Source organism: Cavia porcellus, unplaced genomic scaffold (genome assembly GCF_034190915.1).
Source record: "Cavia porcellus strain 051 isolate PalLab524CR breed Dunkin Hartley unplaced genomic scaffold, mCavPor4.1 scaffold_17, whole genome shotgun sequence".
Classification (NCBI taxonomy): domain Eukaryota; kingdom Metazoa; phylum Chordata; class Mammalia; order Rodentia; family Caviidae; genus Cavia; species Cavia porcellus.
In genome coordinates, this window is record NW_026947500.1 from 28,347,301 (window position 1) to 28,365,935 (window position 18,635).

General features: G+C 45.7%; 1 protein-coding gene across 4 annotated transcripts in view; it reads left to right on the forward strand.

Moving 5' to 3' along the window:
• The window catches only part of LOC100731735 (src substrate cortactin), a 34,681-nt gene extending 24,759 nt beyond the window's left edge, over window positions 1-9,922 (forward strand). For all 4 annotated transcript variants that reach the window (XM_003468329.5, XM_013150858.3, XM_063227693.1 and 1 more), the window contains 5 exons: window positions 1,663-1,811; window positions 4,021-4,110; window positions 5,555-5,732; window positions 6,849-6,920; window positions 8,507-9,922. In XM_003468329.5, the coding sequence (XP_003468377.1) occupies window positions 1,663-1,811; window positions 4,021-4,110; window positions 5,555-5,732; window positions 6,849-6,920; window positions 8,507-8,643 (626 nt within the window). In that variant the 3' untranslated portion in view covers window positions 8,644-9,922. The remainder of the gene's footprint in view (window positions 1-1,662; window positions 1,812-4,020; window positions 4,111-5,554; window positions 5,733-6,848; window positions 6,921-8,506) is intronic.
• Window positions 9,923-18,635: the final 8,713 nt, after the last annotated feature.

The window sequence follows — 18,635 nt, forward strand, 5'->3', positions numbered from 1 at the left end:
CAGGAGAACTGCAAGTTCAAGTGCTGTCTTGGCAACTCAGTGAGAACTGTCACAAGAAACATTAAACAATGAAAGACCCCTGGGCTCAAGTCTCAGTGGAGTGAGGGGACAGGGAGAGAAGAAGAAGGAGGGGAGTGGAGCTTAGAGTTACTGTAGCTCTGCTGCAGTTGCCTGGGATCACTTCCCGATTCTGTGGGCCCATACCACCTTGGCACTTGGAAAGTCACTGAGGACCACAGGGAGCCTCCATGGTGCTGGATGTGGTAATTGGTATGTATCATACTATAAATTAAAATGGAGGAAAGTTTTCAATTCATGTAAAGATAAAACCATTATACATCTGCTTAATGAGTTTGCTTTTAAGAAAATTACTGTGATTTTCAGAATAAGAAAATTTAGGGGAGTGACATCATTTTATATTTTTCCAAATCCCATTACTAGAGGATGGTGGATTGGGGTTTCATATCTGCTCTGCTCCCACATTTTGTCTGTGGCAGTGGCCAGGTTGCTTCTACAGATAAGACAAACTGGACACAGGTGGGCCAGCAGGTGGGAAGGAAGGGGCCTTGGTGACCTGGGGTCACTATGGTGTTTTGTATTTTTCCTGGAGCGTGTGGGCTGTCTTTCCTTGAAGGCTAGTTCTGCACCATGGGAAGTTTACCCAGCATGACGTCATGGTTCAGCCATTAGGAAAACACTAGACCTACAGGTTATCCTTGTTTTCCTGCGGTTGATCCCTTTCATTATACTATTGTAGAAAATTAGAAATTTGTTCTCCATCTCATTGGTGCAGTCTTTGAGTGACAATTGTCATGCTCACTCTGGCAGCTACTAATTTTCTAGAACTCTTTAAGTCTGCTTGAAAGCATTAATTTTCCTATGGGTAACAAATACTGCAGTAAGTTTTGTTGACAGAATGATTTGATTCATTTACTTTGAAGGAAGTGTCTGCCAAATCCCCAAAGCTGCAAGCCAGAGTTTGTCTGCCACTTGTTATCTTAGGGAGAATTATGTTTCATAAGAAAACCAGTTAGCGAGTGCAGAGAGGCTGTTCTCTGAGATGTACAGGAGTGCTTTCTGACTTTCCCATTTCTGCCACACGAAACACCCAAAATGCAGATGTAAAGGTCAGAATCTGCTGAAAATCAGTACCTTTTTTTTAAACTTCTTTAATAACAACAGACTTGCATCTTTTGGTAAGGATGCCTGCTTCTTTGTTTTTCAGCATGTGGTAGCAAATAATGTGATGATGTGTTATTTAAAAGTATTTCAGCTGGGCTGTGCGGTGCACACCAGTAATCCTAGCTACTGGGAAGCCTGAAGCAGGAGGATCAAAAGTTTGAGGCCAGTTTAGGCTACTTAATGAGACTGTCTCAACAAAGCAAGTAAAAATGACTGAGGATGTAGCTCAGATTTCTGTGAGTTCACTTCCCATCATCTCAGAAAAGAAAACCTGGAAAACCAAGGTTCAGACAGAAGTGCTGCTACTTACCGTGTAGAGAGCTGGCCCAGTAGGCAGGCTCAGCACAGTGGGGGAAGTGTGAGCTCTTGGTGGGGCCAACTATTGCTGCAGAAGGTCACTCTGCTTGGGCTTTCAGCCCAGGGAGGTGTTCCGAGGTGCTGTGAGGCAGACACCCTCTTCCCTCTTTCCTTCCTTGACAGTGACCAGCAAAACCAGCAACATCAGGGCAAACTTTGAAAACCTCGCTAAAGAGAGAGAGCAGGAGGACAGGCGGAAGGTGGAAGCAGAGAGAGCACAGCGGATGGCCAAGGAAAGGAAGGAGCAGGAGGAGGCTCGAAGGAAGCTGGAGGTGAGGACAGAGGAGCTGGCCCAGTGCATGAGCATGCGTGGCTGAGGGGGTGCTTGTGCTTGTGGTGGCTGCCAATTTGCTCTGCAGTCCCAGAGGATCTTAGTAGAAAGCGTTTTCCACTCAAAGAGTCAGCAACATAGGCTGGCAGGGCTGCCATCCCCAAACCCACCTGCCAGATCCTTCAGGACAAACTCAGTGGGAAGGGAGATGTGCTTTCTGTTGCCCTGACTTCTGGGACCGGTCTGCCACTTTTCCTTGTGGTCTGCACATTTTAACTAAAGGAAGGGAGGTTGGACAGGGTGCAGGGTGCAACTTTCCAGAGGTTTTTGTAGGGCTTTGGCTCTGCTCTGCCACCTGCTCCTCAGGACCCGCAGCTCACAGCCTGGCTGGTTCTCTTGGGTAGTTCATCAGTAGAGGCTGAAGTAATGTGCATGAAACTGCTGGGCCAAGTGAGGTGCTGGCTGTTTTCTCCTTACAGCAGTGCTTGGGTTCTGAGAATGCCCACAGGGAGGAGGTCGGTGTGCAGAGGCAGGGGTGCTGGGAGCGCAGGCATTAATGAACAAGCCCCGATTTGCCTTAGTACAGGCAGGCTGGTGAGGGAAACGGAGGATCCTGGCAGCACTGTTTTCCTGTTCTTAGTAATTAGAAACGCCTAATGACCGCTCCTTCATAGTTTTTATAAAGTAAGGTGTTTGTTTGTTGTTCTTGTCACAGAACACCCGAATACACATAGGCACGCTTTACTTTCTGTCTCGTCTTTTTTTCACATAATTGGGGCCTTCCTTATTTCATGACTGAATTTTAATCTCTGTCATTTGGGATCCAACAGCACCCAAAAGAAGCAGGTTGACCTGCTTGCTTGGGAGGAGAGAGAAATGCGAGTTGGGTAGTTACTGTTTAGCCCCTTTCTTTGCAGGTTGCTTGCTGAGTCCTTTTCTGTTTCCAGGACCCGCTCTTCCCCAGGAGTGTGCTGAGTCTCAGGTGGAGCCCCTCCGTTACTTAGGAGTGCCCCAGAGAGGTTGGCACAGTGCGTCCAGGCTAGAAGAGCCTGTGTGTCAATCCACACTGTCTGGTGGCTGCCTTTGAGGAGGCTTCTCACCCAGCTGGGTTGGGAAGGGCTGGAGGTAGGGCCTTCAGCCTGCAGCTGTGTTTGTGAGGTGATCCAGTTACCTTGCAGCCAGGGGCCTGGGTGCTGCAGCTGGTGGGCCCACTCCTGCCCTTCAGGGCTCCCTGGGACTCAGGCTTTGGGTGTTGAGCCTGTGTAGGATTCCAGGTGACAAATGCTTGCCGGTCAGGCCAGTCCACAGCCATGCAGAGACCTGTGCTCAGGGTCTCAAGGACCAGGCCTACTTTTCTTTCCAACAAAATGAGACAGTGTTTCGTTGTCCCATGAGGGAGAGATGTGGCATGGGCACCAGGGGTTCAGATTATGCCTCTGCGGCTCCCTGGCTGTGTGTCTTCGGCAGCCCTTCCAGGAACGTGCAGGCCGTCAGTGTGTTTCCTGTGGCTGCCGTTTCAGGTCACCTAAACTGAACTTGAAACACTTTCTTCGCTTCTGGCAGTCAAAATCCCCAGAGGTTTCAGAGGGTCTGCATTCCTTTGCAGGCTCTGGGTGTGTCTCCTTTTTCTAGCTTCTAGAGGCCCCTGCGTTTCTTGGCTAGTATGACTCCAGCCTCTGCTTCCATCCTCAGATGTCCTGCCTGCCTGTCACACTCCTCCCTGTCTTATGAGGACCTTGTGATGACATTGGGCCCACCATGGAATCGGAGCATTCTTTGTCTACTGCATTGTATCCATGGCGGCCAAAGATTCATACTTTCCTCCCACTCAGAATATAGTCGTGTCACGTCATGGTCCTTGAGAACCTCAGTGCACTACACATCAACTAATCATCTGTATCACCTGGTGCATGAGGGCTCAACAGCAAGCTATAGGCCAGTGCCAGCTCTGTGGCTGTGCCTGGTATCTGGTGAAGTTTGTCCCCCAAGACGTGGCACGGTGGAGTGTTGCAGGCCATTGAGGTCTTTGCTCTCAAGGTGGTCTGCTGACTGTGTGACTTGCCTTTGCTCCAGCAGCTCCATCTCCAGGATGTGTGATGTTGTCTGCTGTTGCATCAGGACCATTCTTCAGGCTAAGGTATCTTTCTTTTCTGAGTTGCTGGTGTCATCGAGATGGTCATGACCTTCTGGTTGCTGTTTTTCTATTGTAGGAGCAAGCCAGAGAGAAAAAGGAAACACCCACCGAGTCCCCCACTCCACAGCCAGCTGAGGAGAGGCAGCCTTCTAGCCCTGTCTATGAGGTGGGTGTTTTCGTTTGGTTCGTGAAGGAGTCTTGGACCTGTTGTTGTGCCCACGTCGATATTTGACCTGCTGTGCTCTGTGCCCACACTGGGCTTATGGTGTGGCAGGGTTCAGGGATGGCATCCCTGGAGTGAAGCATACTCCCCGCAGCCCTTCCTTACCTTTCTGCACCTCCCTATAGTCAGACTGCCAGCTGAGGAGTGGGTCACTGTCTCCCTACAGCCCCGGGGAAGTCACCGGACGCCAAATGCTCAGTCACATTGGTTTTGTTGGTCTTCTTTCACAAGCCTATGTGTGTCGAGCTGGCCACACTTCTTTATGGGAACTGTCATCCTCCCTTGGCCCTGAGGCACCACCCATTGTGTCACTCCTGTGGCTCCGGTGGTGTGTTCCCAGACACCTCCCTTCTGTGCCACATTGGTGCCTCGCATACACCTGTGATCTTGCCTTGTCCCTGAGATGCTAACCTGCCTGACGACTCGTGTGCTCTGCCCAGGCTCCTGGCTCCTCCTCCACTGTGGCCCATGGCCCGTTTCCTTTTTCCCCCATAGCCACTCTGGGCTGCACATTTCCTCTTTCATCTAAATAGCACTTTGTGTCAGTGAATTGCAACTGCTGAGGACTCAAGACACAGAGAGGTTACAGACCCAGGAAAGCTATGGACATGCACAGGGCCGGGGCTGGGTGTTCCTGGTCTCATTCCCAAATCCAGAGAAAGCCAGGCCTCCCAGCAGCATCCTGCAAGTGCCATTCCTGACCACCTGCCTTGTTTTTGGTGACCCACATAGGGCATCGGGTCAGAAACATTAGAGCCAATGTTAATGTGTGCTTCAGGATGCCTGTTAGAGCTCAGAAGTCATACGGTTTTTTTTGTTTTAATTAAAAAAATTTTTAGTCACGCAGTTTTAAATTATAAGGTGTATATTTCCCCTGAGTACCTTTGTCTTTGTACGTGGTTCTTTTGGTGGTTCCTTTGCCTCACTCTGCGTGGATAATTTTGTTAGAAGACAACCTTGTTGCCCAACAGTGTGGCTGCCCCAGGCAGTGGGCTGGGGTGAATGGGAAGCTGCTGGCTGGTGCTGATAGGCAGCACTGGACAGGACAGAAACCTGAGGCCTAAAATTACAAACAGGCTAATTCGAACTCAGGATGCATTGACTCGAGTGCTGGGATGCAGTTTGGGGAGTGTGTGGTTCCTGGTGGGGAGAGTGGACTTCAGTTCCTTCAGGATTTGGGAGTCTTGGGGTAATAAGGACTGGGGCTCCCTGGATGAGAGGTCAGTCAGGACTTTGCACTGATGCTTTCCTGACCGGAGTCCTTGTCCTCAATCCCAGCCGAAGCTAGGAAATAAGTCCCTGTATCCTCGATGGCATTGGCTGTGTAGCTGTGAACTTTGTAGGTGCCAACCTAGGCCACAGGAAATGTCCATTTGTTACTTTCCAGGATGCAGCCTCCTTAAAGGCAGAAGTGAGCCACAGAGGTCCTGCAAGTGAGAGTGAGCCCGAGCCCGCATACATTGCCGAGTCTACAAGCTACCCAGAGGCCATCAGCCAACAGGGCCTGGGCTATGATCTGGAAGCCGTCTATGACACCACCAAGGCCTCTGGCCACTACCAAGCAGGTACTGTGACCACGTCCCATGCCTTTCCTGGCAATGGGCTCCCTGAGAAATCCCACCCAGCATTATTCCCCATGAAGAATGTGTTCAGGGTTCCTGTTTGCTCACACCCCTACCCCCGAACTCTTTGTTTCCCTATTAAATGGCCCTAGGCCCAGTGGTCTCCAATGGCAGCAGTGGTCCTGGGAAGGTCCCTGGCATTCTGGGATACAGGGAGCATGGGGACAGGTCTGGAGTCAGGAAATGGGCTTCTGTTACTGTGGCATTTCCTCTGGACATCAAGCACCTGTCTGCTGCAGTGCGACCTTAAATGTGACACTTTCTGCGGCTTGAAGATGGTGCAGGTGTTTCACTTAGGTCAGTGTGGCGAACCTATAGCATGCCTGCTGCAGTGGGTATGCGCAGAGCCCTCTCTTGGCACACAATCCAAGTCCCACCAGAAACCGAGCATTGAATTAGGTTATTTTTGTAAACTAAAACCTCGGTATTCAGGTTTAATTGCAGCGTTATCACTTTGTGATTCATAAGTGGGTTTTGTGTTACAGTTTGAGTAGTTAGTTGGTCTCCAAAAGGTTTTCCACCAGTGACCTAGGTGAACACTGCAGATGGGCTTGTTGTCCTTTAATACTGAGGTTTCCTGTAGTACACCAGGTCCAGCACAGATCCCTTATCCCATGTGGAACAGTATGGTCGGTATGGAGGGCAGGAGCCACTTGGGCTGAGAACACACATGAGGGGGGCAAAGCCTCTTACCTTGACAGTGTCACAGGCATCGATTGCCCTGCCCCTTCTCTCATTCACTTCCCTGATGATGCTAGATATTTTGCATTTTAAAAGTTATACTCTAAAAATGGTCCTGATACGTGTCAGGAGAGCCATGTTCCCTGGGTGATGGCAGAGCTGGGTGTCCATGGACTTGCTCTTGAAAGCATTGTGTATCCAGAAGGTGCCTCCTTTCCTCTCTCCTGCTGGCTTCAGGGTGGACCTCACTCACTGAGATTTTTTCTTAGCAAATGCTGCTGCCCCAAATCTTGGGAATCATTGTGTGAAAAGCAGTTACAGTGGGGAGGTACAGGTGGGGACACCAGGTGCTGCTCAACTGTCCCTATTTCCTTTCAGAAGAGAACACCTATGATGAGTATGAGAATGACCTGGGCATCACAGCCATCGCACTCTACGACTACCAGGCTGGTGAGGCGCCTGAGCAACTTCCTGCCCTTTGTTCCTGCCAGCTCAGCCCCTAAGAATCTGAGCTTTCCAGTGATGCTGCAGTTTCTATTTTGAAATAGTTTCAGTTACAGAAAAATTCCCAGTACAGTGACAAGGGCTCTCTTGTCTCAACCAGATCCTAATTTTCTACATGTGTGCATGTATTTAATCACTTCAGTTACGTTTATTTTCAGAACCATTGAAGAGCTGCAAGGTACCCGTTGCCCCTTAAAACCCCATTTGATGTGATGGCACATACTTGCGATCCTGGCTGTTTGGGAGACCAAAACAGGAGGAATGCAAATTTGAACCCCATCTGGGTGAATTACCAAAACCCTGTCTCAGAAGAAATAGAAATGTTGGCGATGCAGCTCTGTAAAATGCCTGCAGGTGGCCCCCACTCCCTCCCTAGTATTACAAATGAACAGAAAACAAAACTTGAAAACTGCATTGTGCATGTCCAGGACATCCAGAGTCTCACGTGAGTGCTTCCAGCACTCTCCACCCTCTGGGAGGTCACTTGTGCATATGACACACCCCTTGGCGTTGGTCCTATTTTGCCCTGTTCCTGGGCCGTGTCCTTCCACAGTTGGCCAGGGCCCAGCAGAGGTGGTACTCACATGAGAGGAAGGTCATTGATACAATTTTGTGCCTTCCTGTACTGAGTTGTCTTTTTTTTTTTTTTTTTTTTTGGTACTGAGAATCGAACTCCTGACCTTGTGCTTGCCAAGCAGGCGCTTACACCACTGAGATAAACCTCAGCTCTACCCCGTTACGTTATTTCTGTGGCATTGGTCACCATCACTTGCCAATCCACACCACTCCAGTAGCAGTTGATGACTGCAAGCCCCTCAGGTCCTGTCTTCTCTCAGCCTCGCTCGGCCTTCCCTGACAGTAGCTTCCCAGTTCCTCCTCCTTGCTGAGTGGGGGTGATAAGAGGCAGCCTTTCCATACCTGCTGTTATTTATTCCCCCATCTATATATTTCTTTTACTCTTTTTTCTTTGAGGCAGGGTCTCTTTTCGTAGTTGATGATGGCTTTGAACTCACTATGTAGCCCTTGAACTTGTGGCATGGGATCCTCCTGTCTAAGCCTCCTGACTGCTACCATTACAGATGTGCACCACCATGCCCAGCAGCACACATGTTTCTATATTTATTCTTCGATGGGTTCTCTGACGTTTTGCTATCTGTATGTATGTTTGAGTTTATCCTGTGACCTACATTACAGCCTGTCACCTGGGCTTCCTTCTAGACACCTTCCCATGTTGAGAACCACCCACCCTGACCACCCCTCCTACATGTCCTCGTCCCACTATGCCCTGTGACTGGTGGGCACCCTTTCCTCGCACCCCCCAGGGAAGGTGGGAAGGAAGGCGAGTTCCCACCCACCCTGGCCATTTCCCAAAAACCGTGTCTGGCCAGGGTGGAGGTTTTTGGAAGACGCCGCTCACATTTGTGCACCCCAGCCTTACGCGGACTGTGGCTGCCATGTCCTCTTGCTGCATGCTCCTCCCAGCCCCCTAGAAATGTTTTCCATTTGTGTCTCTCTCTCTGCTTTTTTCCCAGCGGGTGATGATGAAATCTCCTTTGACCCTGATGACATCATCAGCAACATAGAAATGATTGATGATGGCTGGTGGCGTGGCGTGTGCAAGGGCCGGTACGGGCTCTTCCCGGCCAACTATGTGGAGCTGCGGCAGTAGGCCAGCCTGCCATGCGTGCCTGCACAGATTCACACTACAGATCATGCCTTTGCTGGTTTGGGGTTTTGGGTTTGTATTTTTGTGTTCATTTTCTTTTTGAGGGTGGGAGGGGAATTTACGTATTGCTTTTATATTTAATACTTCTGCTGATGCTTTTGAAATGTTGATGCCACAGAATTTGCTAATATATTGTAATCATGATCCCTAGGAGGACGTTGGTGATTGTTTTTGAATATTTTTTTTTTTTTTTTTGCCAAATTGACTTGTCATGTGTAGCTACTTCAGGGGCCTGTGGCTCTCCTGAAGTCAGTAGTGCATGTTGTGTGTGTGTCTGTCCTGACTGTTGGGTCTCCCAGGACTGATGTCCATGTCTGCAGCACTGGAAGTGGCTGCCCACATAAGCTCTGTGGAGCAGCAGTGTTCAGAAGTGGAGGGAAGGCCCAGGTCAATGGTCAGACTGGTGGGAACCCCCGGAGGGGCACTGGCTACCCTGTCATGTGGGACACCCCATATCTCATCCCATATGACCCCAGGTTGTCTGAGGCTTTCTCCTGTGTCCCTGTCTTATCTCATCCCTCTCTCCATGGCTCTCCTGACCCCTGACTCCTGCCCTGCTAGGTGTCACCATGTCCTTCTACTGTTCCTCACTGCTTGTCTTAGACACTGGCCCACAGTGAAGGGCCTTGAAGTTAGAGGTGAGCTTAAAACTAGTGTTGGGCCTGGGTGCCACCCAGGGTGCTCCCATGGCTGTCAGCTCATGCAGGGGGGTGTGACGTGTGTGGCTAGATGGCCACCAGTTTGGGGAGGCATGTGCCTTCTTGGTGTGAAGTGCCCAAAGGATGCCCTCCTCAGGAGATTGTGCATTTTGCCAAAACCTCATGTTTACTTATTAAAATGTAATTGAGTTGGCAAAAATACAACTGGTAACAAGCAGTGTTCCTTCCCGCTGTGCCACAGTAGTTTTTTTAAGCCACTCTGCCCATATTACCTGCTCCTTGCAAGGCAAAATATGTGTCCTTCCCAGGGCCAGTCCTATTGGTGCACATGATCGGGGGGACAGGTGTCTTTCCAGCAGATCCACAGAAATGTTAGACTGTTGGGGACAGTTGGTTGTCCTGATGTGCATGCTTTCTGTCTGGAAGTGATTTCTGCAGTCTTGCTTTTCCCTTATTAGGTTGAGTTTTATATACAACTTACTGTATCTGGATTTCTGTAGTACACCTCCTAAGTATGATTTTTTAAAAATTAAATATTCAGAATAAACCATTTTTTGTTTGGACCCATTTGCTGCATGATTTGCTTTGATACTTAGTCATTTTGTTCTGCAGTTCAAACTGGCTTTGTGGGTTTCAGTGTCCTGCATTCCTTGAGAGACCTGGCCGGGACCACCCACCAGCCAATGTGCCTCACATCCTAGGGCTGCTTCTTGGGTCAATCAAAGTCCATTTCTCAAGGGCACTTTTTATCACCTGAAATATACCCTCAAATCTTTATTTGAAGGGTGTCTCCAATCAGAACAGAAAATGCCATATTTCAACAATCACTTCTGAGCTGCAGCTCTCAAAATGAATCCTTCAGTGGTTGCAGTTTAGCCAGAGGCATTACTTTCCTTCAGCTCGCACACCTCAGGGCCTGAAGGAAGTGCTCAGCCTGGGCAGAGGAGCTGTTGGCTGCAGCAAGGGTCTGGCTCCTGGACCTGCTCGTCGCTGTGGCTAGTCTGCTTTAAAAGGAAAGATTCATGGAGGAAGGACTAGCCACCTCTTTGGAAACCCCCAGGGCAGTGGCGAGGGAGCTGGTTCTCCCTCCAAGGTGACAGGCAGACCTTCCTTCCTTCCTGGGCAGCTCCCAGACCCAGTGCCAGCACAAGAGGGCTTTGAGACTTTGGGAAAAATTGCTCTGTTATTCCTGGAAGCAAGGGAAGCACAATGCAAATCATAGCCGTGCAACAATTCTATGTTCTTGTAGTTTGCATGAGCTGAGAGTAGCTTACTGTAGCCGTAGTCCTGGTGTAGGGACAGGGCTAAAACCCTGAGCTTTCGGCTCTGTCCTTGCTGTCTGGCCAGTTCCCTTGACTCTTCCTGCCAGCAGTCACCAGGAGCAGGGCTTGGAAACCTGATTCCACTCACACCCTGCCTGCTGGGCCCTCCTGTGAAAGCCCAGCTCAAAAGCCTTCCAGCCTCTGAGCTGCCAGCAGCATCCCAGTGCCCTGCCTTGCCTCCACCTTGGTAGCAGAACTTTGCCAGTGTTGCTTCTGTGATACAATCCCGAGAGTCTGTCTATCCTCCCACAGAAAATTTGGTGCATCAAGGGTCCCCAGTGTGGAGACTCTCATGTATGACTACAGTTTGGGGGTGGGAGAAGGGAAATGTCTACCAGTGAGGCTGCTGCTACCTGTTGGGAAGGGTGGGTTGAACTTGAACTGGGGTGTGACATGATAGGAGATATGATAACAGGGTTTCTATTGCCCACTGTATAGCCATTTGCTCTGTGACCATAGGTATGGCAGGGGCCTTGCAGACCCAGAACACAGAGTGGGCAGGTCTGTTTCCATTTTACTGACCCATACACCTGTAATTCTTAAGTTTGATCTCAAGGACCCCTTTAGTGAGGAACAACTCAGGGACTGGGTTGCTGGGCCTCTTTGTGCTCTCAGCCACTGGAAGCTGGAGGTCGGAGGTTAGCAGGCTTTTCTCCGTCGAGGCCCAGCCATGAGGAGTGATTTCATGGTATGGAGGGAGCAAGGGTCTCTGGGAAGCACTGCAATTTCTGCTGGCCACTTTGGGCAGCTCTCATGTGCACACAGTGAAGGAAAAGTGAGAGCAAGTGAAACTTCTTGTCTTGCGTGTGGAAGATACATTTGCTGGTCCTTGTTCAACCAAAGGTGTCCAGAAAGGGACTGCATAGGAAGTTAATGGAGCATGTCCCGGTGCTGGGCCCTGCATTTGGGATGACAGGTGAGAGAGGGCTCTGGTGGGAAAAGCTGGTTCCACCTTTGTTATCCCGAGCTGCAGATCGCGCAACCAAGAAGAGAACACAGGTCCGCGAGAGGCTTCCCCACAGAACTGTGCCCTGTGCTCTTGCACCCTGCAGACGCTGGTAGAGTGGGCAGGTGCTTTGCCTCCTGCAGTAGCTTGTAGATCTTCAGCTTCTTTATCTGATTTGGCTTAAAAATAGCCCCCTCAACTAGCTGAAGTGGCGCACTCTTGAGGCTGAGGCAGGAGAATTGCTGCAAGTTTGAGGCCATCCTGAACTAGAGAGTGAGCCCTCATCTTGCAAAAACCAAAGGAGTGACAGCTGTCTCTCTAGTCAGGTGCTTGCTAGAAGCATTTCACTTGCTCAAGTGCCAGCACACATCTTCCCAGCTGGATGAGTCAGGCACAGTGTCACATTCCAATGGTCCTAGCACTTTGAGACTTGCCTGAGCTTAGACAATGAGGGCCAGCCTGAGCAACATAATGAGACCCAGCTCAAAGCAACAATGCATGAAATGAATTGAGCATGTATTGCAATGTGGTACAATGATACATTTATTAATTCGTACTTCCTTTTCTGGAGACCCCAAGATGACTTCAGGTCCTTGCTTCTATCCAGCGTTGTGATTTCTGTTTTTTCTTGTTTTTTTCTGACATGTTTTGCTTTTGATTATGATTGTGAAGGTGACGCTGTGTAAGGAACATAGTCGATCAAATACAGTAAACACAGGCTGAGTGGCGAGATTGTTTTTCCCCCAACATTATCATTGTTACAATAGTGCTTATTCAATGAACATTTAAAAATCACATGAGACAGACAGCTCAGTTGTCATTTCTGCTCTGTAAGATTTCCTGTAAACACAAGCCATCTAGATTTAATGTCGTTAATATTGTCTCTGTTAATGAAACCTCCTGCTAGTAAATAAGGAAATCCCACCTCACAGGTGCGCTGTGAGAGTCAATAGGCCCAGATTGCTCTTCCACGCAGAACAGTGGCTTCCCAAAGAAGCCTACATCATCGTCCTTGCAGTTTGTGAGAATGTCCTGTCTGGCACGGGAGAATTAGGTTGATGATGGAAGCAGGAAGAGGGCGCTGAGGAATCAGTGGTTAAAGGGGGCAGAGCTTCAGTGTGTGGAGATGAGGACATTCTGGAGGTGGACGGGGGGACAGCTGGACAGCAGTGTGAGTGTACCTAATGACCCCCACCTGTGCACCTGAAGATGTTTCAGAAGGGAAGTTTTGTGTGTGTTTTACTATAAAGAAAAAAATACCTTTTTTGTTTGTTTGCTTTTTGAGACAGGGTCTTGCTTTGTAGGTCAGGCTGGCCTTGAACTTCTATGTAGCTAGCCCAGGCTGACCTTCACCTGGTAGCAATTCTCCTGCCTCAGCTAGAATTATAGATGTATACTACTGAATTATAGATGTATACTGCTGAATTATAGATGTATACTGCTGAAAACAAAATTTTCAACAGAGATCATTTTAGATTTTCTGAGCAGACACAGTGTATCTAAAGAGTCCTTCAGAGTGGCAAAGGGCGGCTAAGAGCTCAGAGTTATGGTAGTGGGGTGGGAGAGGACCTTGCCTGTTACTGCCAGCTTTGAAGTAGAAGAAAGTGGACACAATTCACAAGTCCTTCCAGAAACTGGAGGCAGGAGGAAGTGGAATTTGTACTGGACCCTGCAGGAAGGAAGGCAGCCTGGCCATAGCCTGTGTTTAGCTCAGGAAGATCCTTGCCAGAGTCCTGACCTATAGAACTGAAGGGGCACTGTTGCTTTAGGCTATCAAGCTTGTGGTAAGTGTCATGAGAGCCACCACAGACCATCTAGTCTTCATTACTAGGTGGTCGGCATGATCTGAGTCTGACCACAGAGTCCCTTTCCACCCAAAGGTACTTTGCTTGATAAATGACGCAAACCTGATGGCGTGAAGCATCAAGGGACCCACGTTTGGTGATTTCTCCATGTGATGTTTCCACCCACTTTTCTGTGGTGCAGGGGACAGAACCAGGATCCTCACACATGCTCTAGTCAGGCGCCCTAACACTGAGACACACTCCCAGACTCTCCTCCCCAAGTTTTAATTGGCAGGATAAAAAATTGTTTATATTTATGATTGGTAACATGCTTCTTGTTTTTGTTCTTTGGATTTTTTTTTTTGTGTGTGTGTGTGTGTGTGTGTGTGTGTGTGTGTGTGTGTGTGTTTTGTTTTTCCTGATACTGTGGATCGAACTCATGGCTGCCTGCTTGCAAAGCAGGCGCTTATGCCGCTGAGCTAAATCCCCAGCCCCCCATTGTCACTTTTTTAAATTACAGTACTTGTGATCGGTGTGTGGTGTATCTCATTGTTTTTCTTTTTAGATCACTAGAGGTTAATGGTTTTCAACATTTTGTGCATTTGCTTGCCATCTGTCTGTTTGGGGACATATCTGTGCAGGAGTCTGGCTGCTTCTAATTGGATTGTTCTTCTTGTTCTTGTTCTTGTTTGTTTTGTACTGTTGAGTTTTGAAGGTTCTTTTTGTTTTCCAGGATCTTTTATAGAGCCAGAATTTGAAATGTATTCTTTAGCTAGATGTGGTAGTGCACACTTACAAGCTCAGCATTCTGGGAAGCTGAGGCAGGAAGATTGTGATATCAAGGTCAGCCTGGAATGTTGTGAATATCTGTTTCAAAAAACAATAACAAAAATTTCCAAATTTTCATTTTCATTGCGCTTGCGATGGAACCCAGAGCTTGTGCATGCCAAGAAAGTGTTCTACAGAGCTTTTTTTTTTTATTTTTTTGAGACAGGGTCTCGTTGTGTAATACAGACCAGCCTTGACCTCACTATGTAGTCCAGGGCTTGCCTCCCAGGTGCTGGGATTGCTGGCGTGTACCGCCATGCACAGCTAGCATTTTTAATTTTTTTTTTTTTTTTTTTGTACCAGTAATCAAACTCAGGACCTTTTGCTTGCCAGGCAAGCACTGCAACACTGACCTAAATCCCTAGCCCACATTTTTAATTTTGATGAAGTCTGTTTTATAAGTTTTTTCTTCTCTTTGGGTTATGATTTTGGGATCTAAGAACTCTTTGCCTAGTTTTTAATCCTAATGTTACTACTCCCCTGCCCCGTCTTTGTTGTACTAGGGATGGAACCAGGCCTTATGTGTGCTAGGTTAGTGGTCTGCCACTGAATCCCACCTTGGGCCCTCTCCTGTTACTTTGTTTAGTTTTATGTCTAACCCTGAAACCCATTTGGGGTTAATGTAGGAAAGACGGGAGGCTTAAGTCAAGCTCAGGCTGTGGTCTGTGCTGCCCAGTGCCTCCCAGTACTGCTTATTAAAAAGTCACCTTTCCTCTATTCAGTTTCTTTGCACCTTTCATAAAGATTGGTCAACTTGAGCATATGCATGTGGACCTGTTTCTGGGTTCTCTGTTTTGTTCTGTTCACCCAGTTATTTCTAACATCACCACTTGGGCTTGCTTGGTGTGGCCCTGTACGTTTTGAAATCAGGTGGACTGATTTTTCATAAGTCATTCTTCTGTTTCAAATTATTTTTTCTATCTGGTTTCTTATTCATAAAAATTTTAGAATTGTTTGTATCTACAGAAAATTCTTATCAGGATTTTGATAGGAAATTTTTTGAACCTATGTGCTAACTTGAGAACAGACCTCTTTCTCAGTTGTGGTAGGTGGCATAGGGTTTTTAATTTCAGTTTCTACATATTCATTGCCAGTCATTAGATTTTTTTATATTTATCTTGTATCCTGAAACTTTGCCAGGTTTTTTGGTAGAAAATTTTGTAGAAAGTCACTTTGTAGGTTCCTTGGAACTTTTGACATAGTAAGTCATTTCATCTCCAGGGACAGTTTTAGCTCTTTCTTTCTACTCTGTATTTTCCGATCTCTTATTTCCCCTTTTTTTTTTTTTTTTTAAATTTTATTTAAAAGGAAAAAGAGAAAAAACAAAACAAAACAAAGCGGTGTAAGAGTACAAGTAATACAGAACTACAAAAAAAAAAAATAAACAAAACAGTAAGAAATCACCAGTTAATAGATTATACATTATCATCTTAGAGATAGTTGCTCAAGTCACAGTATCAAAGCATACAAAGTAGACATTCAAGCAGTGAGACTGCAAACAGTTGTGTTCAGTGATCCAACTAAAAACATTAATATGGTCAGCTATTTAACACCCCTAAACACACTTGCAGTTGTATCCTTTAGAGCACTTTTTTCCCTCTCTTTTTTACAACAAAATTTACACATTTTGGGTTTTATTATTCCTTAGTTCTTATTACTTTTTTTTTTTTTTTGGAAGAGAATAAAGTCAAATATGGCAAAACAAAGCTGTCAGTCAAAACCAAGGATAGACATAGTACAAGATGTAAAAACAGAGTACAAGGTTATCAACAATGGTTACCATAATGCCTCTTGCTACCTTAAAAAGAATTGTCTGTCTCATTAGGTATTATAAAGTTGAACAAAACAGTAGAGAACAAGACCAATAAAACTTAAACATTGTAAACATTACAGGACTTCCAAAGGAGATAATAGTCAAACCAGAATGGGCATCTAAGTGAATCTTATTGCCTTCAAAGTAGTTGCCTATACCCTCAAACTTGATACTATCATACAGAATGGAACAGAATCTAATCAGTCAAAACAAGTTAGTGGGAGTATTACAGGACTTCAAATCAAGTTAATAGGAAATCAAAAAAAGTTACTATATCCTGTTAATTTTTAAAATTTTTCCCCTTAATTAAAAAAAACCATAAAAAATAACTAAATAATTTTTTTAATGAATAAGGGAGAGATTGAGATAAAAGAGGACATAACAACATAACAGTACAGGTCAAAGCATGACTGTTTCAGCAACCTAGTGCTTCACCACCAAATAACCCGACTGAATAGTAGTTACCATAGTGTCTGTCTTTTTCCTTGAAATATTTAAATATAACTTCATATACTATAGCTTCAAATATTTCCATATCAAGAAACCCAGAATAAAGCCATTCCAATTAATAAGTGAAAACTTTATAAGGCTTCAAGGCCACATAATGGGGAATGATGATTACCACATACTTTTATATATTTGAATCATTACTTACATTAGGGAAACTATTCGGTATTCACATATGCGAGATTGATTTATTTCACTTATGAGTATGGTCTCAAGCTGCGCCCATTTATTGATAAATATCTCAATGTGATCCTTCTTTATAGCTGAATAATACTCCATTGTATAGAAATACCACAACTTTTTTATCCATTCCTCAGTTGATGGACACCTGGGTTGTTTCCAAGATCTGGCGATTACAAATTGTGCTGCTATAAACATAGGTGCACATATATCACTGTGGTATGATGTTTTCAGTTCTTCTAGGAATATGCCTAGAAGTGGAATAGCTGAAACAAATGGGACTTCCAATCCCAGCTTTCTGAGAAATCTCCAGACTGACCTCCACAAAGGTTGTACCAATTTACACTCCCACCCACAGTGTAGGAGAGTTCCTTTTTCCCCACAGCCTCTCCAGCATTTGTTGTTGTTGGTTTTCTTGATCCTGGCCATTCTTTCAGGAGTGAGATGGAATTTCAGTGTGGTATTAATTTGCATTTTTCTAATGACCAATGATGATGAACATTTTTTCATGTATTTATTTGCCATTTGTATTTCTTCATCTGAGAAGTGCGAATTCATCTCAGATGCCCATTTTTGGATTGGATCTTTGAATTTTGGGGGTCTGAGTTTTTTAATTCTTTATATGTTTTAGACAAGAGTCCCTTGTCTGAGAGGGAGTTCACTAAAATCTTTTCCCAGTTTGTGTGTTTTCTTTTCACTATGCTGGAGATTTCTTTTGACATGCAGAAACATTTTAATAAGAAGTGGTCCCAGTTATTGATTCTGGGAAGTATTTCCCATGTGGTTTGAGTCCTGTTCATGAATTCTCTACCTACCCCTATGTCTTCAAGGTTTCTACCTAATTTGTCTTCCAATAGATTTAGTGTTTCTGTTGTAATATTCATATCTTTGACCCATTTAGATTTTAGTTTAGTACATGGTGATAGGCATGGGTCTAGCTTTAGTTTTCGGCAAATGAAGAGCCAGTTTTTCCAGCACCATTTATTAAAGAGACTGTCGTTGTTCCAGTGAACCTGCTTGGCTCCTTTATAAAAGATAAGGTGGTTGAATGTGTTTGTAGTTGTGGTTGTATCTTCTAATCTATTCCATTGATCTTCGGCTCTGTTTTGATTCCAGTACCATGTTGATTTTACTATTGTTGCTTTGTAGTGTAACTTCAAGTCAGGGATTGTGATGCCTCCTGCCTTGCCTTTGCTGCTTAGAATTGCCTTTGCTATTCTAGATCTCTTCTGGTTCCAGATGAATTTTATGAGTGATTTCTCCAGATTTATAAAGTATGTTGATGGTATTTTTACTGGGATTGCATTGAATCTGTATAACAGTTTTGGGAGAATGGCCATTTTCACAATGTTTGTTCTTCCTATCCATGAGCAAGTGATGTCTTTCCATTTTCTGAGATCATCTTCAGTTTCTTTTTTCAGTGTGTTATAATTTTCCCTGTATAGGTCTTTAACTTCTTTCGTAAGAGTAATTCCTAAATATTTCATTTTTTTGCTTGCTAGTGTGAATAGTGTGGTTTCTCTTATTTCCCTCTCTGTGATTTTGTTGTTAATGTATAGGAATGCTATTGATTTCTGAGTATTGATTTTGTATCCAGCTACATTACTGAATTAATTTATTATATCTAAGAGTCTTTCAATAGAATTTAGGGGGTCTTCTATGTAGAGTATCATGTCATCTGCAAACAATGACAATTTAACTTCTTTTCCTATCTTTACCCCTTTTATTTCTCTCTCATGTCTAATTGCTCTGGCTATTACTTCCAGTACTATATTAAATAGGAGTGGTGATAAAGGACATCCTTGTCTTGTGCCTGATTTTAAAGTAAAGGCTTTCAATTTTTGGCCATTTAGTATGATGCTGGCTGTTGGTTTGTCATAAATGGCCTTTATTATA